General features: G+C 58.6%; 15 protein-coding genes across 15 annotated transcripts; 7 read left to right on the top strand and 8 right to left on the bottom strand.

Moving 5' to 3' along the window:
• Positions 1-55: 55 nt before the first annotated feature.
• Positions 56-3146, top strand: FA10DRAFT_266146 (DUF726-domain-containing protein). Its single transcript, XM_025521378.1, has 6 exons — positions 56-473; positions 536-587; positions 647-1835; positions 1905-2059; positions 2124-2773; positions 2841-3146. Exons 1-6 carry the CDS (start codon positions 144-146, stop codon positions 3051-3053), a joined length of 2589 nt encoding a protein of 862 aa, XP_025379569.1. The 5' UTR covers positions 56-143; the 3' UTR covers positions 3054-3146.
• FA10DRAFT_278928 (NAD(P)-binding protein) lies at positions 2847-4611 on the bottom strand (the record flags this gene model as incomplete). The annotated part of the gene is made up of 2 exons (XM_025523502.1): positions 2847-3909; positions 3981-4611. 2 exons carry the CDS (start codon positions 4609-4611, stop codon positions 3206-3208), a joined length of 1335 nt encoding a protein of 444 aa, XP_025379568.1. The 3' UTR covers positions 2847-3205.
• A 126-nt stretch (positions 4612-4737) lies between these two features.
• Positions 4738-6093, top strand: FA10DRAFT_274808 (glycoside hydrolase/deacetylase). Its single transcript, XM_025523231.1, has 2 exons — positions 4738-5464; positions 5544-6093. Exons 1-2 carry the CDS (start codon positions 4804-4806, stop codon positions 5921-5923), a joined length of 1041 nt encoding a protein of 346 aa, XP_025379567.1. The 5' UTR covers positions 4738-4803; the 3' UTR covers positions 5924-6093.
• Positions 6094-6296: 203 nt separating this feature from the next.
• FA10DRAFT_285238 (hypothetical protein) lies at positions 6297-7437 on the top strand (the record flags this gene model as incomplete). Its single annotated transcript, XM_025523978.1, has 2 exons — positions 6297-6571; positions 6639-7437. The coding sequence occupies 2 exons, from the start codon at positions 6297-6299 to the stop codon at positions 7435-7437; spliced, it is 1074 nt and encodes a 357-aa protein (XP_025379566.1).
• A 185-nt stretch (positions 7438-7622) lies between these two features.
• FA10DRAFT_293153 (alpha/beta-hydrolase) lies at positions 7623-8627 on the bottom strand. Its single transcript, XM_025524413.1, has 2 exons — positions 8222-8627; positions 7623-8143 (listed from the first exon to the last, which is right to left on the bottom strand). The coding sequence occupies exons 1-2, from the start codon at positions 8588-8590 to the stop codon at positions 7733-7735; spliced, it is 780 nt and encodes a 259-aa protein (XP_025379565.1). The 5' UTR covers positions 8591-8627; the 3' UTR covers positions 7623-7732.
• A 757-nt stretch (positions 8628-9384) lies between these two features.
• FA10DRAFT_285236 (hypothetical protein) lies at positions 9385-10161 on the top strand (the record flags this gene model as incomplete). The annotated part of the gene is made up of 1 exon (XM_025523977.1): positions 9385-10161. One exon carries the CDS (start codon positions 9385-9387, stop codon positions 10159-10161), a length of 777 nt encoding a protein of 258 aa, XP_025379564.1.
• Positions 10145-11925, bottom strand: FA10DRAFT_266144 (glycoside hydrolase). Its single transcript, XM_025521377.1, has 5 exons — positions 11766-11925; positions 11077-11695; positions 10776-10982; positions 10473-10697; positions 10145-10405 (listed from the first exon to the last, which is right to left on the bottom strand). Exons 1-5 carry the CDS (start codon positions 11795-11797, stop codon positions 10325-10327), a joined length of 1164 nt encoding a protein of 387 aa, XP_025379563.1. The 5' UTR covers positions 11798-11925; the 3' UTR covers positions 10145-10324.
• Positions 11926-12159: 234 nt separating this feature from the next.
• On the top strand, positions 12160-14027 carry FA10DRAFT_266143 (hypothetical protein). Its single transcript, XM_025521376.1, has 3 exons — positions 12160-13012; positions 13076-13636; positions 13692-14027. The coding sequence occupies exons 1-3, from the start codon at positions 12363-12365 to the stop codon at positions 13840-13842; spliced, it is 1362 nt and encodes a 453-aa protein (XP_025379562.1). The 5' UTR covers positions 12160-12362; the 3' UTR covers positions 13843-14027.
• A 30-nt stretch (positions 14028-14057) lies between these two features.
• On the top strand, positions 14058-15974 carry FA10DRAFT_239937 (FMN-linked oxidoreductase). Its single transcript, XM_025519194.1, has 2 exons — positions 14058-14260; positions 14338-15974. Exons 1-2 carry the CDS (start codon positions 14138-14140, stop codon positions 15796-15798), a joined length of 1584 nt encoding a protein of 527 aa, XP_025379561.1. The 5' UTR covers positions 14058-14137; the 3' UTR covers positions 15799-15974.
• FA10DRAFT_91101 (hypothetical protein) lies at positions 15880-16830 on the bottom strand. Its single transcript, XM_025525773.1, has 2 exons — positions 16690-16830; positions 15880-16632 (listed from the first exon to the last, which is right to left on the bottom strand). Exons 1-2 carry the CDS (start codon positions 16771-16773, stop codon positions 16075-16077), a joined length of 642 nt encoding a protein of 213 aa, XP_025379560.1. The 5' UTR covers positions 16774-16830; the 3' UTR covers positions 15880-16074.
• A 401-nt stretch (positions 16831-17231) lies between these two features.
• On the bottom strand, positions 17232-18046 carry FA10DRAFT_278923 (hypothetical protein). The gene is made up of 2 exons (XM_025523501.1): positions 17819-18046; positions 17232-17746 (listed from the first exon to the last, which is right to left on the bottom strand). The coding sequence occupies exons 1-2, from the start codon at positions 17968-17970 to the stop codon at positions 17320-17322; spliced, it is 579 nt and encodes a 192-aa protein (XP_025379559.1). The 5' UTR covers positions 17971-18046; the 3' UTR covers positions 17232-17319.
• Positions 18047-18270: 224 nt separating this feature from the next.
• On the top strand, positions 18271-20515 carry FA10DRAFT_227813 (hypothetical protein; the record flags this gene model as incomplete). The annotated part of the gene is made up of 8 exons (XM_025518727.1): positions 18271-18482; positions 18556-18645; positions 18934-19154; positions 19410-19581; positions 19639-19671; positions 19734-19797; positions 19856-20212; positions 20408-20515. The coding sequence occupies 8 exons, from the start codon at positions 18271-18273 to the stop codon at positions 20513-20515; spliced, it is 1257 nt and encodes a 418-aa protein (XP_025379558.1).
• Positions 20516-20553: 38 nt separating this feature from the next.
• On the bottom strand, positions 20554-22009 carry FA10DRAFT_266139 (PRTase-like protein). The gene is made up of 7 exons (XM_025521375.1): positions 21833-22009; positions 21633-21738; positions 21387-21558; positions 21269-21306; positions 21127-21189; positions 20928-21048; positions 20554-20846 (listed from the first exon to the last, which is right to left on the bottom strand). The coding sequence occupies exons 1-7, from the start codon at positions 21914-21916 to the stop codon at positions 20738-20740; spliced, it is 693 nt and encodes a 230-aa protein (XP_025379557.1). The 5' UTR covers positions 21917-22009; the 3' UTR covers positions 20554-20737.
• A 234-nt stretch (positions 22010-22243) lies between these two features.
• Positions 22244-23628, bottom strand: FA10DRAFT_228693 (hypothetical protein; the record flags this gene model as incomplete). The annotated part of the gene is made up of 3 exons (XM_025518761.1): positions 22244-22700; positions 22776-23320; positions 23401-23628. 3 exons carry the CDS (start codon positions 23626-23628, stop codon positions 22244-22246), a joined length of 1230 nt encoding a protein of 409 aa, XP_025379556.1.
• Positions 23629-24154: 526 nt separating this feature from the next.
• FA10DRAFT_228812 (hypothetical protein) lies at positions 24155-25350 on the bottom strand (the record flags this gene model as incomplete). The annotated part of the gene is made up of 5 exons (XM_025518769.1): positions 24155-24353; positions 24433-24593; positions 24654-24739; positions 24812-24974; positions 25081-25350. Coding segments are annotated over 5 exons (879 nt in total), but the record flags the coding sequence as incomplete, so codon positions are not given.
• Between the last annotated feature and the right edge of the window lie 703 nt (positions 25351-26053).

Here is a 26053-nt window from a genome sequence, read left to right as displayed (position 1 = left end):
GAGACCGTGCACGGTTGCGTTCTTCCTCTTTCTCTCTCTTCCCTCCACCTGAATATTCCTGCGCCACACTCCCTGCGTGGCTCTTGCGCGTGGAGCCCTTTTGTTTCGTTCGTAAAGACAACGCCAACGAACGGACGCACCCAATGTCGCCGCCTTCGTCGGAGAAGCTCGACTTGACGTCGCTCCAGTCCTACTCGCCCTCCTGGCCGCACACGCTGCGTCTGACGCTGGCCATTGCCGTGCAGTATGCCAGCACGAGGTGCGTCGAGCGGGCCCGCGAGCTTCACCGCCTCATCGACCCCCTCGCGGCCGACACGGAGGGCAGCAACAGCAACAGCAACGACGACGATGACGATCTCGTCGAGAGGGACGAGGAGGGCAGGTCGACGGGCAAGCTCGAGGGGTGGGCGAGGAAGAGGCGGCTGAGAAAGGAAAAGGAAATGGTCGATGCCTGGATCGAATATGGCGACAAGGTGAGGCGCGCACAGAACAGGTGAAAGAAGGGAGAGAAGGGAGGCTGACATGCCCTTCGCAGTTTGTCATGGCGACCTGCCAGCATCTCGGAATCTCCAGAGAGACGCTTCCCCGTGAGTACAAGGTTCTAGCAGCGAGAGACTGCAGAAGCTCACCCAGGATGAGAGAGCAGCTGGGCCCCTGACGCTCGAAGACGTGCTCTGCGCAAGCCGAGGCCGCATCGATGACGACTCGCCAAGCAAAGAGCCCGCCGCCATGGCGCAATTTGAGATGGGCAATTCGCACGCCTCGAGGCTCCGCGAAGGGACAGGCACGATGGCCAAGCAGGTCAAGGAGGCTGAGCAGCAGGAAGATCAGGAGCAACGGGACAAGTTGCACGAGGAAGAGGCGAATGAGGGGGATGGTCAGCGGACACATGATCAAGAGGGAGAGAAGAGCGAGGAAAATGCGAGCACAGGCCAAGAGATTTCAGAGAAGGAATCAGGAAAGGCTTTCAAAGAAGGGGACAAGAGCGAGGCGCATGTCAAGCGAAGCGGGGGCGCCTTTGAAGAGGAGAACGCGAGGGGAAGAGAGATCGAGGTCGTCCATGAGCTCCTCTTGGTCGCTCTTGGTCTTGGCCAGTACCGAGCCGAGGACGGAGCGACGACGCTATTTGAGCAGGACGCCCTCTTTGGAGACACCAGTGTGGAAGTTGCGCCAAGCCCTGCTCCTGCTCAACAACCTCCCGAAGCCCCTGCGCCCGACGCAGCTCCTATTTCCGCGACACCACCCCCTCTTCCTCCTCGCAATCATGCCGCAGATAGAGGGTCTGACGTAGCGACGACGTCCGCGAGCGAAGGCGCGGCAGGCAACGCCTGGGGTGCCCTCAAGACGGGGGCTGCCTCTTCCTGGAAGAACATCGCCACGACGTCAAAGGGCGTCAAGGACGGTATCTCATCCTCCTTTGCCACGCCCTCCAACGAAGAACAGCCGTCCAACGAGAAGCGAAAGAAGGACGACGGTCCAACGAAGCCAAATGAGCCTTGCCACTACGATTCCAGGGCGAGGGCCATCATCTTTGTCGCTGCGACAGCCATGGACGTGCAGGGAATGGACGCCTGGATGGCCGAGAAGGTCGTTGCGCAGACGATCTACTTCATCATGTCGGAAGGACGCGATGCTTCCACGAAGCAGGGCCAGACGGATCCCCTCGCCGACCTGGCCCATCAGCATGAGCAGGGCCAAAACGCTAGGAAGACGTGGATGAACAGAGCGACGGGCTCGGCCGTAGCGAGGGAGAAGGGCAAGGCCAACTGGGGCAAGTGGGCGGCCACGGGTGCTGGGTTTGCCATCGGAGGCGCCATCATTGGACTGACAGGCGGGTGAGTCTCAGCGTCTTCTTCCTCTTCCTTTCTGTGTCTCTCGATTCACACGGCAGACTGCTCTTCTAGACTTGCCGCGCCTCTCATTGCCCCTGCTCTTGTCGGTCTGACTGGTGTCTCTTTCCTCGCGACGACCGGTGGCATCATCATGATGGGCACGCTGCTGGGCCTGGGCGGTGGCGGCCTGGCCGGCTACCGAGTGCAGCGACGGCTGCGTGGCATTGGTGAGCTTTCCTTCGTCCTTCCCACGTCTGCTTGGCAAAAAGACTGATGAATGGATTTTGCTAGACTACTTTGAGTTTCAAGAGCTTCCTTCAGCAGCCCAAGAGGCCGGCATGACGATCCCTTCGCTCACGGCCACCATCTGCTGCTCTGGCCTGCTGCTGCAGAAGCACGATCAGGTGTCAACATGGAGCAACGTTTTTCGCTCGTCCTTTGATGCACGCGACGTCTTTGCAATCAGGTGCGAGGAAGAGATGATGAAGCTCGCTGGCGAAGGCCTGCGCTCCTATGCTCGCGACACGGCCCTCATCTCTGGTGGACAGCGAGTGGGCACAGAGGTATTAAAACACACGGCCCTGGCCGGTCTGGCCGCCTTGACGCTGCCCCTGACCATCTACTCAGCCGCCAGTGCCAGCCTCGACGGCCGCTTTGTCCAGGCCAAGACGCGGTGCTACAAGGCCGGTCTGATTCTCGCAGACGTGCTCCGGGAGCAGGTGCAGGGACACCGCCCCGTCGTACTCGTCGCGACGAGCCTGGGCTGCGTCACCGTCATGACTGCCCTGGCCGAGCTGGCCAAGTCGCCCGACGACCACGCCCACCTCGTCGACTCCGTCTTTCTCATCGGCGCCCCCATCAGCCCCAGCCCAGGCACGCTGAGGCGGGCGAGGAGCGTCGTGGCGAGGCGCTTCGTCAATGCCTACAGCTCAAAGGACATGGTGCGTCTTGCCTGCTGATGAGCCGTGCTGTACTACAATACTGACGCATGTTGTGCTCCGTGAACAGGTCTGCGCCATTGCAGCTTGGCTCGGCTCCGGCATCTCGCTCGAGGAGCTGCAGAGCGGACAGATGCCACGCATCTGCGGGAGCCGCGCCATTCTCAACGTGCCCGGCGTCGAGAACGTCGACGTGGGTGACCTCGTCAAGTCGCACTTTGACCTCAATGACGCCGAGGTCCTTGAGAGCGTCGTCGCGAGGTGTAGGCTCATTGAAGGGTAACTGGTCACATTCAGTCAAGCTTTTTTTTTCTCTTGTCGCTGTGCTGCCACGCCCATGTATGCTCCTTTTATTCATTCTTTGATGCCTCCCAATGTACATTTTCGTCCTCTTTTGATGGTTTGATGAAAGCTACTGTGCTCTGAGACCGACCTCTACACGCCTTCGGACCACTTGACGGTCCTCTCCTCGGCGGCGCTCTTGCGCGCGAGGAGGATGCACTTGGTCACGTCGACAGTCTCGTCAATCTTGACGAGGAGCCTCTCCTTTTTGACCTTTTCGATCTCGTCGACGCCGCCACTCTCGCGGACAGCCTCGACGGCCCAGATGGTGTTGCCGACGTTTGCGTAAAAGTCGATGTAGCGGCCCGGGAGCATGGGAATGTCTGTGCTGGCCAGCTCGGGCTGCTTTGGTGCGCCGCCAGCAGAGGCAGCGGCGGCAACGGCGGCCGCCAACGAGGCAGCAGTGCTCGTCGTGAGGCGAGCGCTGGACAGCGCGCGCGGGCTGTCCTTGGCGTAGATGCCAAAGGCCTCGGGGTGCGAAGCAGGCGTCCAGCCGGCCTTGAGCTGGTTCTCCTGCGGGTCGGTGCCCGTCTTGAGGAAGCTGCCCCTGGTACCCTCGACCTTCCAGCGGGGCTGCTCTGCGTCTGTGTGGGCACTCAGACAGCTGGCGCCCAGCGTGACCCTTGGACCACCGATCCGGGTGCCAGGGAGAGGCGCCTCGCTGTCCGGGGGCAGCGGCGCCGTGGTGGGGTAGTGGAGATGGATGAGGAAGTCGTCGTCGACATTCTCGGGCAGCTGGCCACGAGCTGAGGAAGCAAATGCAGTCACCTTTTCCGGGGGCCCAAAGAGGACGAGGGCTAGGGAGAAGAAGATGAAAGCGTCGAATCAGCATGCTGAGCACGGCGCGAGAGGAGAAGGGATCGCTCACCTTGATCCACGAGATGGGCGCCAAGATCCCACAGCATTCCACCGCCCTTTTCAGGCCCGACCTCTTCTCGCCAGCCTCCCTTTGCGAGGGGCCGATAGCGGTCGAAGCGAGACTCGACGAGCGTCGGCTGGCCGATGGCCGACGGCTGGCTGGGGTCATTACGTGGCGGGTGGAGAAGCGCACGGAGCGTTAGGAAGTCATTGTCCAGTCGCCGGTTCTGGTATGCACAGCAGATGACGCCCTCGGCCTCGCTGGCCTCCTTGAGGGCGACAGCCTCCTTGACCGTCAGCGCGGCAGGCTTCTCGACGATGACATGGTGTCCGTTCTTGATGGCTTGCAGCGCAAATTCGTTGTGCGTCTCGTTGGCCGTCGTGATAATGACCAGGCTCCATGGCGGCAGTGCGCCATGCCCATCGCCGCTCTCGCCCTTGAAGACGGAGTCGAGCGTGGGCGCGATGCGCACATTCGGGTGCTGTGTCGACGCGGGCGGGCCAGACTTGCTCTCTGGTCGCTGCTGGATCGTGTGAAGGTGAAAGACGTCGGGGAGGGAGAGGACGAATGGGATGTGAAAGGTGCGCGCAGACGATCCGTAGCCAATCACGGCCACTGCTGTCGGTGCTGGTGCCGCCATTCTTTGTCCTTTTGTTATTTGCTCGCCCTTTGCCTGGAAGTCGGTCGACGAGAAGCAACCAAAAATACAGATGTCACGAAAGTAAGCATGCCCTTAGTGCGACGCCGGATCTTCCTTCGCACGGCCGAGGCTCCGTGTCCATCTATCCATTAAGCTTCAAGGCAAAATAAGAAGACTCGCAGCACCACGACCATGTCCACAGTGTTCGACCTGGGAGTCGATCACTCGCGCCGCGAGCTCCTTGGCTATGGCGCCACACCTCCAGACCCTCGCTGGCCAGGTGGGGCCAGGATTTGCGTGTCGTTTGTCGTCAATTACGAAGAAGGCGCCGAGCATATCGGCACCTCGCCGTCGTCGTCGACAGGCTCACGGGAGAACTACAACGAAAACGACGGCCATGCCGAGGTTTTTCTCACAGAGAGCGGTGTGGGACCTACGGTGGGTACTCCAAAGCCGCAACGCAACCTCAACGTCGAGCAGCAGTACGAGTTCGGTGCCCATCGAGGGTTCTGGAGGATACTTGCCCTCTTCAAGCGACACAACCTCCGATTCACCTCTTGGGCTGTGGGCAGGGCCGTGCAGCTCAACCCTTCCGTGGCCAAGGCGATGGAAGAGGCCAAGTGTGAGGTGGCCTCGCACGGCTGGCGGTGGATCGATTACGCTTCCCTCACGGAGCAGGAGGAGACGCAGCACGTCAAGCTGGCCATCGACGCACTAGCCAAAGCTTCGTCTGATGGCAAGACAAGACCCCGTGGCTGGTACACGGGCAGACAGAGCTTGCAGACGCGAAGAATCGTCTACGAAACGTATCGTGAGCTGGGCATGGCCGAGCAGTACTACGATTCGGACGCCTGTGAGTATATGGCCCTCTTCTGCTGTTGAATTGCCCTAGTGCAGCCCTTCTCACTCCGTTGAATCGGTCTCCGAAAAAGATGATGAGGACCTGCCCTACTACGTCAAGTCTCCGTCGCCGTCCAAAGAAAAGGCCTCGCCGCCCCTGCTTGTCATCCCTTACACGCTCGACAACAACGACATGAAGTTTGGCATCGCTCCTGGTTTCAGCACCTCGGACCACTTCTTCACCTACCTCAAGGACGCCTTTGACGTCCTTCTGGCCGAGGGCAAGGCGGGCGAGCCAAAGATGATGTCCATTGGTCTGCATTGCCGCATGGTCGGTCGGCCAGGAAGGTTGGCCGGCCTGGCCAGATTTATCGATTACGTCAAGGAGCACGAGCAGACGGGGCTGGCTTGGGTACCGACAAGGGACGAGATCGCAGACCACTGGAGAAAAACGTACCCTCCTCAGCAATAGAATTGGATTTGTCACTGGCTTCATTTGCTTTGCTCCTGCTTGCGTACGGATGTCGCGGCTCTCTGTGATGGTAGTTGGGGACCCTCCGCTCGAACGCCTTGTTCCCTGTCATGGGAATTCCAAAGGCTTCGCAACACCGGTGTCTGTATGCTATCCTTGCAAGTTCTGATCAAGACCCGCAGGGAAAGCGCGGGCAACAAGCGGGCAAGCATACAGCCCTGGCACAAGCTCCGTCCATTCAATCACAGATTGGTCGCGGAACACACTGCTGTTAGGAGCGTGAAGTGGGAGTCAGACCAGCCCCTCCCCAAATCTCGCCCTTTCTCGCTCCTCCTCCTCGTCCACCTTACTTAGCCAGCACGCCACAACCAGGATGAACGACTTCGAAGGCGCGGTCCACTATCTCGAAAGCAACCATCGTGAGGCGTGCCTCGCAAGCGTGGAGCTGGGTATAAGTCTCAGCCTTGGCCTGGCTTTTGTAGTCCTTTCGACAAAGGCGCAGCGCCACCACCTGGCCCTCTTTCTTATCAATTGCTTCTCAATTGCCTGCGTCATTGGCACTTCGACTGCCAGGCTCAGGATGACGTCTCTCAAGATCCAGGACAGACTTGTCGGCGGTGTGGGCGCTGAGCTAGCGCGCATCAATCTGTGAGTCGACTCTTCTCCTTTCTACATGGCATGACTGTGCTGAGTGCCTTCCTGTCTGTGATGCAAGGGCGTGCTACTTCTTTTGCATCTGGACGCCACTCGTCGCCGACACCACCTTGCTCTTCAAGCTCGAGACCCTCTATCCGGCCTGGACTGGCTGGAAGAGGCCCGCGATCCTAGGCACTTACCTTTTACTCCTCACTGCACGCTTGTGTGTGGCAGCAGCAATGATTTGGCTCGGCATGATCAACTACGTCGGTCCTGCTGATCGTGGTGCAGACTTTTGGAGGATACACAGCAACGTCAAGGCGACGGTGCTCTTTATCAGTGCCCAGTTCCAGCTCGTGACGTGCTCGTTCGCAGCAAGTGTCCTCTTTCGTCGCGCCTACGTCTTTTCTTCGGCAGTGAAAGAGAAAACCAGCGAGGCACACCAAAAGCTTCGACGGCAGCTTCGCTTCTTCATCGAATCGACTTTCATGACGTTCCTGCCTCCAGTAATTTGCCAGGTCATCATTCTCGTCACCTTGCTCACTCACAGTGAGACTCATGCCGCCAAACGAGCGGTCGGCTGGGGAATGGACCTGAACATGACTCTCTCGCTAATATTCTCCATCCTCGCGACATCCTGGTCGACCATCCGGACTCCCTTACCGTCTTCGTCCACGGCAGCCCCAGAGCAGGAACAGGGCCGTCCGCCTCAGTCCCCGTCAAAGAACAAGTCATTCCTCGCCTCTGTCTTGGAACGTGCCGGTATATTCCATGAGCCAGATGATTCAGTGGAACTCTTGGCTACGGTCCCATCTCGTCCAGAGGCTGAAGGAGAAGCAGCACACAGTCCCAGAGATCGCTGGCTCCGCCCTTCGTGATACCAAAGGATTCACAAACACAGCACTCTTGTCCAGTGTAGTATCTGAAGACCTGCCTCGAAATGTGTATTAGACTGAACAAAGAGACATGGAAAGAGAAACGGTGAAGAAGGGGACAGAGAAGGGGAGAAGTCATAGTGACGACACGGTGGCGAGGATCTGCTTCTGCCCTCTAATGCGTACGAGCTCCTCGTCTCGGGGATTGGCCTATTGTAGCGCACTAGAATTGCGCTTCCTCGCCCGAGTGCACGTTTCGCCTTTGTGTGACGAAATGGTCTCTTTGGCGTTTGTGGCCTTATAGCCGCTCGATCACGAAAGTTGAGCCCATGCTCTGCACTTTGCTATCGCCTTCGTATTGCGCATGAGTGTTTGGGTGAATTCCGTCCGTATCACCGCAGACACCATCATTGAAGTAGCAAATGTCGAGCATTTTCCCCTCCCATTTGTCGTAAACCAGCTGATACTTGTCTTTGCGTCCGTGAGCCTTCTGTCCAAATGTGTTGCGAGTAGAAGTTTGCCCCTTTTCGTCGATGATGCAGTCTTTGCCTGGCCACTTCAGAGGATTACCAAAGAGGACGACAGCTTTGACCCTCTTAAAATCCGCTGGCGGAAGCTTTGGCAAGGCGTCGACAACCGCGGCGGCGCCCTGGCTGTATCCGAGAATGGAAAAGCATGGCGATGTACTTTTGCTGATGAAAGCGACGATCTGGATTCGGGTCCCGAAGAGCTAGTCAGAATTTTATCGTTTGACGAGGGAGAAAGCTGAGCAAGCGATGACACTCACATCGTCCGAGCCTCGACCCCATTCTTGATGGACGTCGGCGGGGTAATGCACGTGGTACAGCTCTCCGCCCGGTAAATATTCACGTATCCAGGTGAGCATGGTCTCGAAAGGCCTCACGGTTTTTGGTGAGGAACGGGTTCCACGAGCCACTAGCATAGTATAAGACGAGCAAAGCTTTTTATTGGCAAGATTGTCCGCGTGAAGACGACTCTTGTGATGAGCATCGGTCTTGAGACTGTACGGGTTGCCGCCAATCATACCGTTGCCGAGCGCGACCTTGCGAAAGCCATTGAGGGCGATAACCTTGACGCAGACCGTGAGAATGGTGATGAGTGCGCAGAGCAGCAGCTTTCTTCCTACGGAGAACATGGTCGAGGAGAAGGAGAGTACGGCGCGTTGCGCTGGGGAAGGGGCAAGAGTTGAGGGAGGGAGACGTGATGGCGCTGTGAGCAGGCAGGTCGTACTTTGAGACGGACAGACCTCGTACTGTACATTGCAACTGCCCTTGTGCTCGCGGAGATTCGTCCGAAAGCTCGTAAGGTTCCTTGTGACACCCTCTCTCATCACCAGCCTGGCACTTTCTCGTTGCCCTGCAGCATTTTCGAGCGGTTCTCAAGGTACTGTACAAGGCGGCGTCCCCTCGGCTCGCGTGCTTTCTCACACGATCCAGAAGAATGTCAACACCTTTTTCAGTGCTGCAGAATACCTCATTGGCCTTGCACCGTCCCTTTTATAAATGCGCAGCTTCCTTGTCTAAGTCCACGCAGCCGGAGTTCTGCATTGTGTACAGCGGCGCTTGGACCGCCCATTCCCTACTCCCTATGCTCCTTCCTAGAAAGCGGCTTGTTGACGTTTTTTGTAAAGTCCGCGCCGCCCTTCTTCACCGTCGCATTTCGTATTTCTTGGCCTGGTCGTGTCCAGGAACCATTACTACAGTACATGGAGATTGTGCTGAACGGCCTCCGGCAATCGGGCATGAGTCATGACTTGCTGGGCGGGATTTCATTTCTCTCGGACAGGCCTCCCAGCGGTGCGTGCCTGCGGCATTAGGCTGGGCTGGAGGCGAAAAAGGGGCGCTAACAAGGCAGACGACCTTCTCTCTCAGTGCTTTCATGCACAACTCAGCGCAACACGTCCATCCAGCTGGCAGACTCTAGCCTGCCATGAAGTCCTTCCAACTCCTCCTGGTCGTTGTCCTTGTCGTCGTCGTCCCAATCTTGGGCCTAAATACCGCCTGGGCGGCCTCCTCCACAACAGCCCCGCCCTCGCTCGCGGCGCTACGCGCGGAGCTGGCGCTCTTTGAGTCGTCCATCGTTCAGGCGTACCTCGCCCGTCATTCGCTCTCGCCAGACTTTTTCAAGGGCGAAAAGGAGCTCATACGCAAAGCACTGGACCGTTTGACATCGCTCGTCGACAAGAAGTACGAGCGAGCTGCAAATGAGGACGAAGGCGTCTTCTATGGCGGCCCCCTCAAGTACATCTTCTACCAGCGCGACAAGGGCCGATTCGGCGATTCGTCCCAGTCACAGACCGGCTCCATCTTCGACGGCCTCTTTGCCTCGTCTCCTCATCAGCCTGCCACCGAGGAGCAGCAGCGCATGGTTGAGCCGGCCGCGGTGCTCGATGGGGCTCTTCTCTCGCTCATCTCCTCGCGCATCGGCATCGGCAAAGATGTAGCACGGGCCAAGGCCGCCTCGGACCGAGAAAAGTACTGTACCAAGGAAGCCACGAGCAGCTCATCAAAGGTGCGCCAGAACCTCACGGACCAGAAGCAAGTGGACGCGGTCAAGAAGTCGGTCCAGGACAAGTTTACAAAGTGGAGCGCCAGCACGCCGTCGACTGACGAGGTGCAGCGCTTCGTCAGCTTCTTTGAGAGGATCATCGATGTGACAACCGACGTCGAAGTCTACACGATCAAATCCAATCAGGCAGGCTGCTGATTGCCTTCGTTGCGGACATAACCAATCCCGCGTATGCCTCTGAACACTAGACTTGTCTGTGAACCACCGTCCTCCATAGAAAGCGTAATCAAAAGAGACATTGAGCGCTATTCGTCATTGAATTGTCGTATTGTCCGTGGGAAAAGTGAAGAGTGAACAAGACCTAGATCTGGCCACTTCGGACATTCTCGTACTGCGAGCCAGGGAAGTGAAGATTGTTGCTGCTTTGATCGAGGTCGCCCAGCTACGGTCGGTGAGGGATGGTCAGATCAGAGACGCTTCACAAGAAGCGAGAAGGAAGGCTGACTCACCCGGAAGCCAGCCCTGGGCACAAGGGCTCTCTGTGGGTCTTCGGCGTCGCCGCCCAACTCCCACCACATCGCACCGGCGAGGCCTCTGCGGTGGATGTAGTCTGCCTTTGCGTCGACGCTCGTGGGGCCCTCGTACGATACAACCTGGCTCCCGCTGGGGTCGACCGAGTACCATGCCAACGCCTTATCGTCAAAGTATTCTTGATGGCCAGGCAGCGGCAAATTCTGTCGCGAGAAGATCAAGGCATCAGGTTGCGCCCCCGTTGGCAGAGACAACGGCATAGCGAGGCGAGGATGACCCACCTTGTAGAAGAACAGCCCAGGCTCCGACCCGCCTTCGGGCACGCCCTGGTAGTTGGAGCCCAGTCCGTGGCAGTTTGCAAATGCACGGCTGTACAGAGGCATACCCAGGACAATCTTTGCCGGATTGACGCCCTGGTTGACAAAGAAGCTGACGGCTTCATCGGCGCACATCGGTGTCCTGGCTTGCGGCGAGGCAAAGATGTTGGCCTAAGATATACCTCCATTCAGTTCACCTTGCTCAAGCAACTCTCTATATGCTCTTTCCTGCTCCTTCGACGACAAGGGCCTGAAGAGAACTCACATGATGGGAGGCCGTGTCACTCCAGGTACCGGTAAAGTCATAGGCCATCAAGTTCCACAAGTCCAGGTACCGGTCCATTTCTCTGACTTTGAGCTTGTTGCGAGCCTCGCCAGCCGGGGCAGCAATCGAGAGCCAGTGCTTTGCCTCGCCCATAGCTTGCTCGCGCTGGTCCAGGGCCTGGCGCAGGGCCGCAAGCAGGTCGACATACGCTTGAGCCTCGCCTGCGTTCTGCGGGTATTCCCAGTCAACGTCGAGGCCATCAAGACCGACGTCTTCGAGGATCTTCATGGCGCTCTCAACGAAGCGCTGCCGGCCCGAAGGGGTGAGGACGGCCTTGAAGTGCGACGAATAGGTCCAGCCACCGATGGACAAGAGCAGCTTGAGATGGCGATGCCGCCGCTTCATCAGGGCAAATTGCTTGAAGTTGCCGTACAGCTTCTTGCCTTGATCCTCCCAGGAGTCGCCATCGTAGTGGATATCGACGTCGGACCAGGCGTCGGTGAGAAAGACGGTGCCGTCGTCTTTGATATCGGCAAAGGCGTAGAGGATGTGCGTTAGGCTCGAGCACGGCACTTTGCTGGGGTGGTACTTTTGCCCGTAGATGGACCAATTGGTGAAGCTGTATAGCAGCACATCGGATCTCCGCTCTCAGCCCTGGCGCAGGACCTCCAGCCACTTGCTTTACTCACTAGGCCACATTGACCTTGCCCGTCTGCGCCATTCTGGTGGTCCCGTTACCGCTGTTGCTTTGGGCTCCTTGGTAGTTGCTGATACTGCTGCCGCTGCTGCTGGACGTTGCGAGGTCCTTCACTTTCTGAAAGAAGCGAGGTGCCATCGGGAAGTAGAGAGCAACTACCACAGCCACAACTGACGCGAGCAGCACGCTCCTCTTTCCCATTTAGACTTTTTCGATTCAATGCCTGCTTCTTTGCAGTACCACTCAGCTCGTCATTGGTTGAGTGACCGTGCGCAGTGCGTCGCTCGTCGAATCGCGAACGATGCCGAAGCGGACAGAGCCGAGCAAGAGTTCGAATCAAGCTTCACACGTGCGACGTTTGCTTGCACGACGTTGTCGATTCGAACAACACTTCCCTACAACAGTCCGTTTAGTCACCGAGTGCTTTCTTCTTTGTCGGACTCGATCAAGTCGCAAATATTCGGTGTTGGCCTGAGCGCACTTCTTCTCGGCCGGCCGCCAATTTTTTTTCTCCTTCGAGTGGAGTTCATTTCTTCCTGCAGCTGCGTTTGTTTATTCCTTTGCGCAACGCAACGGCAATGAAGCAGCAATGAACGTGCCTTACTTCGAGGCCTCGCAGACGGCACAGCACGTCCACCTGGATGTCCGCCTTCCCTCGGAGTTCCGCCTCGAAGACGTCAAGGTGGTATTGGACGCGAGCGAGGCAGCACCGCACCAGCAGCAGCAGCAAGGAGGGCGCCAGGAGCAAATCTTTGGCCTGACATGCCCTCCCTACTACCTCCCTCTCGTCTTTGCACCGGGCACTTTTGTGGGAGGATCCTATCCTTCTGAGCAGCAGCAGCAGCGCGCAGTCGACGTCAGCAGGACAGGCGATGGGCTACGGGTCAGCCTGCTGAAGGCGAGCCGCGACGAGGAGGTGGCTGGACTGGACAGGCTCAAGGCGCAGGTCTTTCCCGGTGCTGGCGAAGAAGCGCAGCGGCTCGAAGGGCTTGCGATGCTCCAGCGGGGAGTCGAGATGATGAATGCGCCAGATACAGATGCGGAGGCAACAATAGCAGAGGAAGGGGCTGCTGCGACTGCTGCCATTGGAAAGTCACTCTCGATGCCAATGCCGCCATCGATCGAAGAAGGCACGAACTCGCGGCTTCACGAGTGCTTCCAATCGGACTCTAGCGAAGAGAAAAAACTAGCCGATCACTTGGCTCGGGACGACGAGAGATTCGACGAGGGAATGTACATGTGAGTGGTTCCAGCTGTATTCCTTCCTGTAGACGCTCGATTGACGACCATGTCTTCCACCAGGGAGAGCTATGTGGATCCAGAGGGCGAAATAGCCTCTTTGCTGTCGCAAACCGACCTGACACCTCCGCAAGAGGGAAGAAGAGCACTTTCAGGACCAGGAGCAAGGCTTCTTGTCGACGCGGACACCGAGACGGCCATGCGTTCCCTGCTCATCATCCTTCTTGAGCTCGTCGTTGCGACAGTGTATGACCGTGTGACGACATGGTCCGATCCCTCGCCAGAATCCGGTTGGACCATCTCCACGCTTTGTCCCGTTCTGGTATCCTCTCTCGCTCCGTCAACTACGAGCACTGAGGCTGATCGGGGATGGACACTAGACACGATGCGGCTGCTGTTCCGAAGGATGCTGTCGAGACCGCTCTATCGCAGCTGGGAACTGGCGATGCATGTCTCCCAATTGACGATCAAGGGACTGCAGGATCGACCGCTGGACTGGCTTGCCGTGACGAGGGATCGATTGAAAGAATATGCAGAGTCGTCAAACGAGGAAGTTGTCGTGCAGGCGTACCTCGACGCGACTGTGGAGCCCCTCATCAGCCTCGTCGAGTCCGGCTACTTTTCGTGAGTTCATGCTACTTCAGCATCGTGCGATAATGAGCTAACTTGACAACTTCAGAGCCGAGCATCTGAACAGCCTGGCGATTGATGCATCGCAATCACTGGCTTCGCTCTCACGGGACTTCGTTGGCGGCGATGCCTGGCAGCTCGAGGCATTGGAGGCGGCTGCAGACGAAGCCGTGGCCTCGGGCGAGGGTGGCTGGGTGTAGCATCAGGGCTTATTGCGGTGCCAAGCTACTAAGATCCACTCCATCACGGCTCCTGCTGTCACCCATCATCATCTTGCTGCTGCCTGTCTTCATCAAGCGCGCACACCCAATTTACAAATTAGGACTGCGTCTTAGCATCGAGAAATCTTTATCGGGAATCGGGCTGCAATTTTTACCGTTTGAAAGATGCGTTTGTTCGGACGTTTGCTTCGCTCGCCTCAGCCTGGGTGGGATTCGTCAGCGAGTGATTTTGGCTCGCGAAAGCACCACCATCACCACCAATTAGCAAAGCAGCATGCAAGTCGAGAACGGAAAGGGCGGAAAGCCCGCTGCTGGATCGGTGCCATCTGGCGTTGCGCTGCTGTCGCAGCCATTGGAGCTGCCCTGTGGGCGCGTGGCGCCGAACCGGCTCGTCAAGGTGAGTTTTATTCTCGTTTGCGGGGAAGCCACACGATGAAAGGAAGGGAGGACTATTTGGCTGACAGGGGGCTCCAGGCGCCAATGGAGGAAATGATGGGCCACTTTGGTGGCTCAGCACCGACGGAGCGGATCTTGCGGCTGTACCGGCACTGGGCCAAATCGCAGTGGGGCATCATCATCACGGGGAACGTCTGCGTCGACTCGACCCATCTCGGCCTTCCCTTCGATATGGCCCTGCCTGAGCCTCCCTTTCTCGAGAATGAAGATCTGGTCAAGAGGTTCAAGGCCTATGCAAAGGTCTGCAAGGGCATCGAGGGCGAAAGTAGCACCTCAACGGGCAACAAGCCCCTCGCCATCGTCCAGCTCGTTCACGCCGGTCGCCAGTCGCTGCGCGGCTCGGGCCGAGCACCCTGGAAGCCATCACTGGCCCCTTCGGCCATTCCCATGAAGACGGCAAAGGACCTGGGCGTCGTGGGAAAGCCGCTCGACTGGCTGCTCTGGGGCGTGCCCTCGGCCATGACGGTTGACCAGATCCATTGGCTCATCCAGCGCTTTGCTGATGCCTCGCAGCTCATGGCGGCCGCGGGCTTTGATGGTGTTGAGCTGCACGCCTCGCACGGTTACCAGCTTGCCGCCTTTCTCTCGCCTCGGACCAACACGCGAACGGACGCCTACGGGGGCAGCTCTCGCAACCGTGCCCGGCTTCTCCTCGAGATGGTCGAGGCCGTCCGCGCAAAGGTGCCCCGCGACTTTGCCGTGGGCGTCAAGCTCAACTCGAGCGACTACATCCAGGGCGGCCTCACCGAGGAGGACGCGCTGGAGAATGTAAAGTGGCTCGCCGAGACGGGCATGTGCGACTTTGTCGAGGTCAGTGGCGGCAACTACGAGAACCCGTCGTTCCTCACCGACGGCTTCGACGCCGACGCAGAGACGGCCAAGCTCAAGGGACAGAAGCAGGAGCAGGCGTCAATCGAGAACAAGGCCTCGGTCAAGGTCAGCGACCGGACGCGAAAGAGGGAGGCGCTCTTTGCGACATTTGCCAAGCGTGCCCGGGGGGTGCTGCCCCAAGGCAGCGGCATGAAGATCATCGTCACGGGCGGCCTGCGCACGCGCGGCGGCATGGCCTCTGCCCTCGAGACGGGTGCCATCGATGGCGTGGGCATCGGCCGGCCCGCCTGCGTGCATCCAGACCTGCCAGACTACATCCTCAACGCCAGCGTGGCCGACTCGGACGAGGCGCACGCGAGCCCGCCCGCATACACGGTGCCCGGTGCCGGTGTCCTGGGCCTGCTCCCCATCAAGATCCTCGGCGCTGGCTGGCAGACGCTGTGGCACAACGGCATGCTCGCCTACCTCGGCCAGGACGAAGCGGCCAAGCCAGACACGAGCGCCGGCCCACTCCGGGTCCTCCTCGCCATCTTTGTGCCGTCGCTCTTTGCGACGCGGAGTGGCGCTGGTGCTGCGGGCGTCTTTGCCGTCTTGGGCAGCCTCGTCGCTGCCGCCGTTGGCTCGGTCCTGTTCCTGGTCATGAAGTAAATGCTCTTGATTTCTTTCGATGTGGCCTAGATGTATTCCCAAGATGTGTTCCCAAGATGTTCTATTCTAATCTTCCTGTGCTGCGAGAAGGGCACTGCTGCGGTGATCAGTGACAAGTGCAGCGACACTCGTACGGGATCACATTGAAAGTTCTTCACGATTACGATAATGAAATCGTCGCAGACAGCCTCGCTGTCCGAACAAACAAGCAAACAAGAATTGCCTGCAAGCCAAAATAATGTATTCCGTTTAACAAAGCCAGCAGCTGGCTACTGCCTACAGCCGGGCCTTGACGCCCTGTGGCTTAAAGTCAGACACGGGCGCGGGGGCGCCGTCGCTGTAGTCCTCCTCCTCGCGCGAGGTGATGGACTGGGCAGCGCTGGGGGCGCCCGGAACGGTGCCGTAGATCTTGGAGCGCTCGTAGGAGATGAGCTCTGCGATGCGGAGGGCGAGGTCGATGGAGCCCTTGATCTTGATGCGGCCGCCGTTGAAGAGTGCCGAGGCGTGGCGCTTGCCCGTGGCCATGTCGACAAAGTCGCGGTCGAGGCACTCGATGGTGACATCGGCCCGACGCTTGCGGCCCAGCACCGTCTTGGGCGGCTGCCCGCGCGCAATCGTGCCCTTGGACCGCAAGTCGGCGTGCCAGTAGGCTGGCCGGAGCGCGCCGCCGCTCTGGCCCTTGGACGGCCGCGTGCGCGGGTTCGACGCATCCAGCGGCGCAGAGGGGTGGATGACAAAGAGAAAGATGGCATTGATGCTCCGCAGCAGCCGCTTCCGCGTCGCCGTCGAGTCCGGCGGCGGGTTGTCGAGCATCTGCTTCGTCAGGGCAAACACCTTGGGAATACTGATTCAGCCCACCTTCATCGTTTGCGCCAGATTCATGACTCTCACCCTGCTCGACTCAAAGCCCTCGCACTGCATGTCGGGCTGGGTCTCGAGGGCCTTTTCGGCCTCGGATCGCATCTGTGACTCCATCCTGTTTCGATGCTCTTGCCTTGCCTTGCCTTGCCTTACCGTCGAGGGGTGGGTTGGGTGGGTGGTGGTAAAGAAGGTGTAGCCAGCCGTGGGCGGATGAAGGCGATTTGCGGGGGGAAATCAAGCGTCTGTCACTTGGTCATGTCCCCCCGTTGAAAAGTGAACGGCTCGTGCCACATGGGACGCGCACCAAAGTGGAGAAGACCGAACAAATACCGTGCCAATGACAATGCCATGGAACGACAGGAACAAAAGAAGCCAAGGACTGCCCTCACACACTCGTGATGGCAGCTGCAAAGACGGCAAAGCGCGGCAAAGATGTACAGAATGAGAATTCCAGACGAATGACCAACCACGCCAGCATAGACGATGATGAAGTTTCAATCGGGAGCAATGTGGTATCCCGTCGCGCGTTGGGTTGTCGCAAGCGTCTGTCTGGCTCAGTGCTATGAGTGCACCTGGTATAAAGTTCATTGCATTGCAGCTAGACCAATCTCTATGAAGGGCGTTGTGCACCTGGATATCAAAAAGAAAACAAATGAGCGATCAGGCTCCAGGCGTCGATGACCTGGAGCTCTTCCTCTGCTGCTTGCTTGCTCGCTTCGCCTTGCGGCGCTCCTCCTTGGCCACCCGCCTGCTGCTGCGCCTGCTTCCAGCCGCTGGGCGCTGCTTCACATCGACAGCACCTTCCTCTGGCAGCTCGGCATCCTCCTGAACACCGGCATTGCTAGCTGCAGCAGCCTCTCCACCCGGATGCTCAGGCGCAGGCCTCTCACCATCGATGGGATTCGGTGAAGATGTCGCCTGGGGCGCTGAAGGGGCGCCCTCTTCGTTTGCAGCTGGAGTCTGTGCACCCTTGAAAGAGCCCTTGGGCGTACTTCGTGCAGCCCGTCTCTCCCGTTTCCTATCGGCCCTCTGCGCCCGACTCTCCTGTCGGGCCGCATTCTTTTCGCTGCGATATTGCCAACGTGCGCTGAAGATAGTAGAATAGCAGAAGGCGGAGGTGAGGACGAGAAGCATTGAGGGATAGAGGAGTGTTACTCACGCCTCGGCACGGTGCCTCTCTGCCTCGGGCGACTCGACGTCGTTGAAGCAGGAGCAGTTGATGTTGCAGCACAGCCCGCCTTTGCGCCAGAGACTCATGCAGAAGAGCCCTGCAAGAGCCTTGTTGAGCCGACTCGGTCCGAACTTGGACATCTTTCGCCTGCCGCCTCACGACGAGAAAGAAGAGAGAGTAAGAGACCTGTCTATCAAAGGCAGGCTGAGAGAGAGGAGGCAGCGATTGCCTCTTTCAACATTCACCAGATCTTGATGCGGGGAAATCGGAAATTCAGGCCACGTGAGAAAAAAAAAAAGAAGCGTGAGAGTTGCTCCAGAGGCCAAAGCGCAACTCCCGCCCAGCCGGTTCCCTCTTCTTATTCCTGTCCTCGTCCGATCAGGCGGTGCGTCTTTTGTTGTTTCCCGTCGTCGTTGCCGTGAGCAGCATCGACATCCACCATGACACCGGCTGCGCAGAAGCAGCCGCAGAGGCAGTCGGAAGAGAGCAAGCCGGCTGGCGCTCATCCAAAGAATGGCGATGGCTCGTCACCGCACAAGGGCGAATCTGGTTCCTCTTCGTCTTCGACAAAGAGGCGCAAGGTGGGCACGGCGTGCATCTACTGTCGCCGAAGCCACATGACATGCGACGAAGGGCGGCCGTGCAAGCGCTGGTGAGTAGAGGGTGTTCTGACCACAGCGAAGTCACCGAGAGCAAGAGATAGCTAACCCCAGCTGTTGGAACAGCATCAAGAGGGATATCGGCCACCTCTGTCACGATGAGTCAACGTCTAGGGGCTCAGCCGGCCACGCTTCGTCGTCAAGCTCGAACAAATTGTCTGCCTCTTCAACCGCCCCACACACGGGGGGTATCAAGGAGGAGAATGGGCCGGTGAACGTCTCTCACCCCGTCGCCATGGCCTCGTCGGGACCGGGATCCGCGCCGGGGCCAGCACCGGGCGCGTATGCCGCGAGCCCACCATTTGTGTCACCATACAAGGCCGAAATGGGTGGCCCGTATTCTTCGGCCTCGCCCTTTTCCAGCATGGGCGCCGTCGGGCCCCGTGGACCTTCTGGGACATTCGTCGGCTCAGCCATGACGCCCTCTGGCGATCTGTCCCTCAGCCTCGGCCCAAATCTGGCGCCTTCGGCGTCGACAAACCCTTCATCACTCTGGGGCCTCGGTAGCGGCTCTGTCCTTGGAGGCGCGGGCTTCCTCGGTCTCGGAGGTGGAAATGGCGAAGGGATGGGCGCGAGCGGTGACGTAGCGGGGGGCAACGAATACAACATCCTCAGCGAATTTCTCGAGTCGCTCGACGGCTCAGCCTTTCCCACTCCGCCACCGGGTCTGTCTTCTACCCCTTCCTCTGCGCCTTCGCTGGCTGCCCTGACGTCGTCAAATGACACGGCACTTTCTCGCGTGCCCAGCAGCGGCTTCAAGGGCGCCGCGCCGCCTCCCGACGCGTCGTCGTCCGCCGCAAGCACCTCCGCTCCACCCGCGCAGACAACGGCTGCTCCTCAGCTCTGGCAGCAGAGCGGCGCGGAGGACGGCGCTGATTCATCCAAGCAAGTGCGTGCGACTCGAGGCGCCAGCATCTCAGACGCAGCGCCGGGCGCCTACGGTTCCTCGCTCAAGGGCTTCAACACAAAAACGGAAAAGTTCTTCTTGACGGCCGCCGACCAAAATGACGGGACAAGGGACGAACGCCTGGGCAAGGTCATTCAAGCAAAGTACGATGCCGGATTGCTGAGACCTTACAATCACGTCAATGGGTTGGTGCCTTCTATTTGACTGCTGCTTGGCTGCATGTGCTGACCTTGAACCACCAGCTATGCTCGGCTGAATCGATGGATGGAGCAAAAGTGAGCGCATCAAGAGATGACTCGAAAGATAACGAGCTGACAGACTGTATCTCCGATTACAGTGCGTCGCAAGCGTCTCGAAGGCGGATCCTCAAACCGCTCTCTGTGTTCCGACCTGCATTTCGGGTGGGTGCTCCTTTCAACTTTCACACGCCTCCAGAGAGAAGGCTGACACACTCTCCAGGCTGTGGCCCAATCTCTGACCAACGTCGACCTTATCTACATCGAAGAGGCATTCGAAAGACTTTTGCTCGACTATGACCGCGTCTTTTCCACCCAGGGCATCCCCGCCTGCCTCTGGCGCCGGACCGGGGAGATTTACAAGGGCAATAAGGAGTTTGCCGAGCTCGTGGGTGTGGGCATCGAGGCGCTGCGCGAGGGTCGTTGCACCATCTACGAGCTCATGGAGGAAGAGTCGGCGGTCAACTATTGGGAAAAGTACGGCGCTGTTTCGTTTGACCCTGGTCAAAAGGCCGTCCTGACGTCGTGCGTTCTCAAAACGAGAGCAAAGACCTCGTCGACCGAGTCATCATCGTCTGAGGTCTTTTCATCGTCGATTAGCGCCGATGGCGGCGCTGGTAGTGAACGTAATGCAGGTCAAGGTCTGGGCAGTGGCCGTGCCAGCGGAGAGGCATCTCTCAACGTTTCTGGAACCGCAACGCCAAATCATGGGAAGGTGGACGCTTCGCTCAACTCGACGCCAGGCCCAGTCGCCGCCGCCCAAAACTCCCAGAAGGAGACGGACGTGCGTCATATCCCGTGCTGCTTCTCATTCACGATCCGGAGAGATGCCTGGAGCATCCCTTGCCTCATCGTGGGCAACTTTCTGCCCTTGAAACAGTAGGCAACCCCGCTCCACCTCTTGGCTCGCACGAGAAGCTCTTCCTACACTGTTGTTGTTGATTCCTTTGTATTTGTGTGGTTTATGTACACTTGCTTTTTTGGCACTCTCGCTAATCTCGTCTGCTTTTCATCTGCACTGTCAATGGAAAGTGTCCCTGCTGTCCCTTTGCCTTTGCTTGCGTGCCTTGCTGAGCCATTTTCATCTTGCATGCTGCAAACAACTTCACTCGCTCCAGTACCGGTTCCCAAAGTCACCCAGGCCGGGTACGATGTAGTTGCGCTCGTCGAGCCCCTCATCGACCCAAGCGCTAATGACACGCACGTCTGGAAATCTAGTCGGCCGTGCGCAAAAGAAGAGCTCTTCTCAGCCTGGGAGGGAACAATAACCCAGAGAACGGTGGGGTGAGACTCACTTTCTCCAGACGTTGTCGAGGCCCTCTGGGCTGGCGACGAGATTCAGAAAGAGGATCCTCTGCGGGCTGACGCCGTGTTTGATCAGCACCTCGATGGCCTGCAGTGCCGAGCCTCCCGTGGCTGATGAAGCACAAGGTGCGTCAGCTAACACTTCGCCGCTGCGGAGACTACCAGGGGTGGGGGAAAAGTATAGCTTACCAAGCATGGGGTCCAAGAGGAGGACCCATCGGTCGGCAATGTCTTCCGGGAGCTTCGCATAGACTGTTCTCGAGATATCTTCTCAGTCAGCGGGCAGAGCGGCTTGTGTGAATTTGCGAGAAGCAGAGACAAAAAGACGCACAGAGCTTTGGTTGCGACGTCTCCTCGTCCCTCTGAATCCTGTTATTTTCCGCGCTCATCGTCAGTGCCATTTCTTCACCAAGATTGACCAGGCCGAGAATCTCTTTCTCAAGACTCACAGGATCTTGCCGATCCTGACGCTTCTGCAGCACTCTCTCAGGCCGCTCTCCATAGCCTCGCCCGCGCGCAGGATCGAGACGCCGCAGATTCTGCCCTGGAACGAGACGCCCGTGTAAGGAAGGCCCGTCGGCGTATTGACCGTCTTTTCGAGCGTCGGCAGGTGGTTGAGACCTGTGTCGCGCCCAACGTCAGCGTCAGGGAAGAAGCACAAGAGAGAGAGAAGGTAGGTGGAAAGGAGCACTTGCCTTCTTCGACGAGGAGCCGGATGATGCGGTCAGAGTAAAAGATAAAGTCGGACCGGCTCGTCGATTCGTCGCGAATAATGGTCAAGAGCGCATCGAGCTGCTTCGTCTGTTGGTCGTTGGGCGGTCAGTGACGAGGAGCAAGAGGGGCAAGTGCAGGAACAGGGGAAAGGGGCCCAGAGAAGATGAGGGGCAATGCTCACCTGGGGCAAGCGAGCGGCGTTGGGTGGGATCGGCGGACCGTCCTGAGGGGCTGTCTGCGCAGCACAGGGGAGCGGAGTCGTCATTGTTAGCCCGAATTTCAGCGCCGGTATTCAAGGTGGGGTCCGAGGCGCTTGCGGTGTGACGATGAAGGAAAAATTAGAGCGGGACGGGAGACCTGATAAGGAACGACGACGCAGCGGAAAATTAAGCTCATTCGCTCGACACGGGCAGTCGGCCGGGCTCTGGTTCCCCTCCCTTTCTCTTCGTGTCATCGTGGCTCTCTGCTATCGTGGCCCTCTTCCTGCTTGCAAGAAACACATTGTCACTCTCTTTCTTCAGAACAGAATGGATGATGATGTTGGTGATCTATTAAGTACAATGCAACGGGCAAGGCTGGCAGGCAATCCCCATTACTTTCTCGTCGCCATCGATGGGTAGCCATCGCTCTTTCCCTTGCTCTCCAGCTTGACGCCCTCGTTCTCTGCCTTGAGCTGCGCGACAATCTGGACGAGGTCGCTCATCGTCTCGGGCACAATCTGGTGGTGGACCACGAGCCTGGCACCGCCGAGCTTGATGCCCCTTTCCGCCTGGGCGCGCTCGACGAGCATGCGTGCATCAAAGCCCAGGGGCGTGGTGTCGATAAAGACCATGTTGGTGTCAACGGGCATGGTGATGCGCACGCCGAGCTGCTCGAGCGCATTGGCGGTCCAGCGCGCAAGTTCGTGCGTGTATGCGAGCTTGTGAAAGTGCGACGTCAGGGCGACGCGGGCGGCAGCAGCGATGAAGCCAGACTGGCGCATGCCGGCACCAAAGAGCTTTCGGAAGTGGTGGGCCTTGCGAATGAGCGCTTGTGGGCCCAGCATCATGCTGCCGTTATCGTAAAGTGTTCAGCTTGAGGTCAGCAATGGGGGGAGGTAGAATCGTCAAGTCAAGCCCACTCACCTGCCAATGGGGGCGCCGAGACCCTTGCTGAAGCAGAGGCTGACGCTGTCAAAGGGCTCGCAGAGCTCCTTCATCGACTTGCCCGTCGCAGCAGACACGTTCCACAGCCTGGCACCGTCGAGGTGGAGCTTAATGTCGTGGCCCTGAGCTTTGAGCTCGTCGAGGCCCCTCCGAATGGTGAGAATCTCCTCCTGGGGCAGGATAGTGCCTTGGAGCGTGTTTTCGAGCGAGACAATCTTGGTGGGCGCTGCGTGGACGTCGCCGTCGTCGAGCGCAATCTGCGGCTCGATGTCGACCCAGCGAAGGTAGGCGCCGTTGGACGGCTGGATGAGCTCGACTGCAGCGCCAGAGTGGTAGGCTACGCCACCGGCCTCGTGCCGGTGAATGTGGGCCCGGTAGTCGCAGATGACCGCATAGGGCGGCTGGAGCAGCCAGGTGCGGAGGCAGAGCTGGTTGGAGAGCGTGCCGCTGGGCACGTAAAGGCCCGCCTCCTTTCCGCACAGGGAAGCGACGCTGGCCTCGAAGGAAGCAGTCGTCAAATCCTCCTAGAGAGGCGTCATCGCCAGACGGCATTGTGTCAGCTTTCTTCCATGCCAAGAGAAATGACACTGGACGGCGCACTCACATTCATGACGTTGTCGCCCACGCTGGCCTCGGCCATGGCCGTTGCCATCTCTGGCGTGGGAATCGTGGCCGTGTCGCTGCGCAGATCGCGCTTGATGTTCTCGCGCGCCTCGGCCACGCTGATCCCATCCTTGTCGACGCCACCGATCGAGGGCAGGACAAAGGGCTCGACGTGGATGGGCGCCTTTGGCGGGGCAGAAGGAGACGCGTGTGTCGCACTGCTGCTCATCGTCGCTGACCTCGTCATCGTTGCGGCAGGTGCCATTCTAGCGATATCTTTCCCGGCAAAGAGTGTACTGGTGGTGTTGGAGGAGAAGATAAGAGTGGGGGAGCGAGGAAGAAGCTGCAGCCTCGTTCGAGCGAGGATCATTCCTCTCCTTCTGCTTCTTCTTCTTCTTCTTCGGGCTTCTTCTCACACGAGGCTGGCGCAGGGATAGGAAGATTGAGGCAACGTCCCTGACCCTCCCTCTTTCGGCCGCGCGCACGGTTGGAAGGATGAGTCAAAAACTTTTTTTGGGCTGTTCGCTCGGCTCCTCCACCGCGGAGTGCGAAGCGTGTGCGACGCGGCCGACCGAGCCAACGGTTTCCCCCCGCCGTTTTGCGCCGTTCCACAGGCTCCACGGAAACAAAGCAAGCCTGGCTGATCGAGGGTACAGTACAAAGCAGGCAGAACGGGGGGAGAAAAGGGTGACTGACGATTACATTGCAAATCTATTTGCCCCATATGAGATTGCAGATGGGAAAATCAGGGCCATTCATGACTTCTTGGCCCGTCGAATTGCACTCTTGTGCCGAGAGCCGACGGTCAAAGGCAGGCTGTCCTCTCTAGACATGGAGACGAGGTCGTGGTAGCTTCGCCTCTTTGGATCGTTTGCCCGTTTCGCAAGGTGCTTCCGGACCTTTGCCTCGGGACGGACAATGACGACGGGCACTGGCGAGCGATTGAGAATGTCACTGCGGGCATGAGAGGGGCCGGATTGAGCACGTCAATTAAGGTGATAAGTGGGACAAATGACACCAAGGTCAACCTCACCGGCTACAGCTGCCCATGGAAGCACCACCGAGCATCTTCTGAAACGCGCTCATGGTCTTGCCCTTTGTGCCGACTGTCAAGCTGTCGGGCCGGTACATATGAATGAGGCGCAGGATGGTGCTCGTGACTCGACCAGCGACGAACTCGACGACGATGGAGATCTGAACGGGCTTGTCAACGCGCATTTCTGTAAGATGGCTGGAGAAGGACTTCACACTCACCGATCGATCTTGCACCTCGTCATTGAGCTGGACGATGCTTGCCATCAGCTCGCGCGCCTCTTCTCTTGCCTCGTCTTGATCGATCTCTGTCGTGGAGAACACGCTTCAATGCTTGAGACTCCCCTTACACGAAGTGTTTTGCGACCAATTCCACCCACCATCAGCATCCCCCTCGAGCACTCTGAGCGCCACAACCTCGTCTCCATCTTCGACGAGGCCATCTACGAGCCACTCGAGCGCTCTCTCGCTGTAGGAGTTGTCATCGACTGCGCACATGAATGTCCGGGTATTCTTTGTCCGCAGGTATCCAATCGATTTGACCTGCAACCACATCACCGATGACACGCGTACAGAGTCAGCCATTGTTGCTGCCGTCCTCATCGAGGATCTTATGATCAGTGCAACGTGGAAAGTGCAAGAAACCCACCTGCAAGGTGAAGCTAAAGCTGCCGCTGTTGGTCTCGTCGGCATCCCTCATCGTATCAAAGCCGACCTTGCGCTCGTATCCAGGGCGCATGTCGACATCGCTGAGACCGCCACTCGAGCTGGTCCGCTTCGACGTCATTGAGGGCCCTCCCTTTCGGCCGCCGTAGCCTCCCTTGCCCACGATGCGCGTACGATCGCCCGTGGGCGACGGCGACGGGTTCCTCGACGTGCCTGTGCTCTTGAGCAGAGACTTCGATCCCGTTATCCGCGGTGACGCGGTCGACGAAGCAGCAGTACTGCTCTGGCCATCGCTTCCTGTTGCTTCTGTGCCCGGCGGCTTCAGCAGGGCTGCCTTTAAGCGCTCTGGCTGCTGCTGGTCACTTGAGGAGCCCTTTGTGGCCGCTGCCGCGTCAATCCCGTCCAGACTGCTCCTCTGGCTGCCTGGAGGACTTGGATCCGAGGAGCTTGGGCGAAGGATGGAATGCGTGGGTGCAGGCCCCAGCGGTTGGCCATGAACGCTCGGAGGCTCAGAAAAGGTGATGGACGTGGTGGGCGTGCCTGTGCCCGTGCTCGTGGCCCCTGTCCCTCGCAAGCCATCACTACCGCCGCCCTCGAGATTGAGACCCGAAATTGCAGGGAGAGGGGTGGTATGTTGATGTTGCAACTGCTGCTCGATGCCTTCGGGCTCGTGCACCTCGCCCTTATCGTCATCATCCTCGGGCGTCAATGGGATGGACGACGACTGGGGCGAATTGAGCGCCGAGGCCGGATGGTGCCTCGTCCGCAATATCGACGGTGGCTGCCCCTGCGCAGGCGGGTTCGGCGACAAGAATGACATGATTGCCAAAAAGGAGAATGGCCTCTTTGCTTTGCAGGAGAGAAAGGAGATAGCTAGTCAGTCGTCTGGGATAAATTGGGAAAGCCACAATGTCGTCGACTTTGGGTGCGGAGGCCAGGAACCTCGTGGCTCTGTG

Source organism: Acaromyces ingoldii (assembly GCF_003144295.1).
Source record: "Acaromyces ingoldii strain MCA 4198 unplaced genomic scaffold FA10scaffold_2, whole genome shotgun sequence".
Taxonomy (NCBI): Eukaryota; Fungi; Basidiomycota; class Exobasidiomycetes; order Exobasidiales; family Cryptobasidiaceae; genus Acaromyces; species Acaromyces ingoldii.
This window is presented reverse-complemented; position numbering and strand designations above follow the sequence as displayed.

What these genes read in the sequence shown, in the direction of transcription:
- FA10DRAFT_266146 (XM_025521378.1), top strand. Translation starts at nt 144, where the DNA reads ATGTCGCCGCCTTCGTCGGAGAAGCTCGACTTGACGTCGCTCCAGTCC. An exon ending in GGATCGAATATGGCGACAAG is followed by an intron (nt 474 to 535) that starts GTGAGGCGCGCA and finishes TGCCCTTCGCAG; the next exon opens with TTTGTCATGGCGACCTGCCA. An exon ending in ATCATTGGACTGACAGGCGG is followed by an intron (nt 1,836 to 1,904) that starts GTGAGTCTCAGC and finishes CTGCTCTTCTAG; the next exon opens with ACTTGCCGCGCCTCTCATTG.
- FA10DRAFT_274808 (XM_025523231.1), top strand. Translation starts at nt 4,804, where the DNA reads ATGTCCACAGTGTTCGACCTGGGAGTCGATCACTCGCGCCGCGAGCTC. An exon ending in GTACTACGATTCGGACGCCT is followed by an intron (nt 5,465 to 5,543) that starts GTGAGTATATGG and finishes TCTCCGAAAAAG; the next exon opens with ATGATGAGGACCTGCCCTAC.
- FA10DRAFT_293153 (XM_025524413.1), bottom strand. Translation starts at nt 8,590, where the DNA reads ATGTTCTCCGTAGGAAGAAAGCTGCTGCTCTGCGCACTCATCACCATT. An exon ending in GGGGTCGAGGCTCGGACGAT is followed by an intron (nt 8,144 to 8,221) that starts GTGAGTGTCATC and finishes ACCCGAATCCAG; the next exon opens with ATCGTCGCTTTCATCAGCAA.
- FA10DRAFT_266144 (XM_025521377.1), bottom strand. Translation starts at nt 11,797, where the DNA reads ATGGCGCAGACGGGCAAGGTCAATGTGGCCTA. An exon ending in GTGACACGGCCTCCCATCAT is followed by an intron (nt 10,983 to 11,076) that starts GTGAGTTCTCTT and finishes GGTATATCTTAG; the next exon opens with GCCAACATCTTTGCCTCGCC. An exon ending in TGCCCAGGGCTGGCTTCCGG is followed by an intron (nt 10,406 to 10,472) that starts GTGAGTCAGCCT and finishes CACCGACCGTAG; the next exon opens with CTGGGCGACCTCGATCAAAG.
- FA10DRAFT_266143 (XM_025521376.1), top strand. Translation starts at nt 12,363, where the DNA reads ATGAACGTGCCTTACTTCGAGGCCTCGCAGACGGCACAGCACGTCCAC. An exon ending in TTCGACGAGGGAATGTACAT is followed by an intron (nt 13,013 to 13,075) that starts GTGAGTGGTTCC and finishes GTCTTCCACCAG; the next exon opens with GGAGAGCTATGTGGATCCAG. An exon ending in GTCGAGTCCGGCTACTTTTC is followed by an intron (nt 13,637 to 13,691) that starts GTGAGTTCATGC and finishes TGACAACTTCAG; the next exon opens with AGCCGAGCATCTGAACAGCC.
- FA10DRAFT_239937 (XM_025519194.1), top strand. Translation starts at nt 14,138, where the DNA reads ATGCAAGTCGAGAACGGAAAGGGCGGAAAGCCCGCTGCTGGATCGGTG. An exon ending in CGCCGAACCGGCTCGTCAAG is followed by an intron (nt 14,261 to 14,337) that starts GTGAGTTTTATT and finishes AGGGGGCTCCAG; the next exon opens with GCGCCAATGGAGGAAATGAT.
- FA10DRAFT_91101 (XM_025525773.1), bottom strand. Translation starts at nt 16,773, where the DNA reads ATGGAGTCACAGATGCGATCCGAGGCCGAAAAGGCCCTCGAGACCCAG. An exon ending in AGGGCTTTGAGTCGAGCAGG is followed by an intron (nt 16,633 to 16,689) that starts GTGAGAGTCATG and finishes AGTATTCCCAAG; the next exon opens with GTGTTTGCCCTGACGAAGCA.
- FA10DRAFT_278923 (XM_025523501.1), bottom strand. Translation starts at nt 17,970, where the DNA reads ATGTCCAAGTTCGGACCGAGTCGGCTCAACAAGGCTCTTGCAGGGCTC. An exon ending in GAGAGGCACCGTGCCGAGGC is followed by an intron (nt 17,747 to 17,818) that starts GTGAGTAACACT and finishes TACTATCTTCAG; the next exon opens with CGCACGTTGGCAATATCGCA.
- FA10DRAFT_266139 (XM_025521375.1), bottom strand. Translation starts at nt 21,916, where the DNA reads ATGACGACTCCGCTCCCCTGTGCTGCGCAGACAGCCCCTCAGGACGGT. An exon ending in ACGCCGCTCGCTTGCCCCAG is followed by an intron (nt 21,739 to 21,832) that starts GTGAGCATTGCC and finishes AACGACCAACAG; the next exon opens with ACGAAGCAGCTCGATGCGCT. An exon ending in GACGTCGCAACCAAAGCTCT is followed by an intron (nt 21,190 to 21,268) that starts GTGCGTCTTTTT and finishes TCTCGAGAACAG; the next exon opens with TCTATGCGAAGCTCCCGGAA.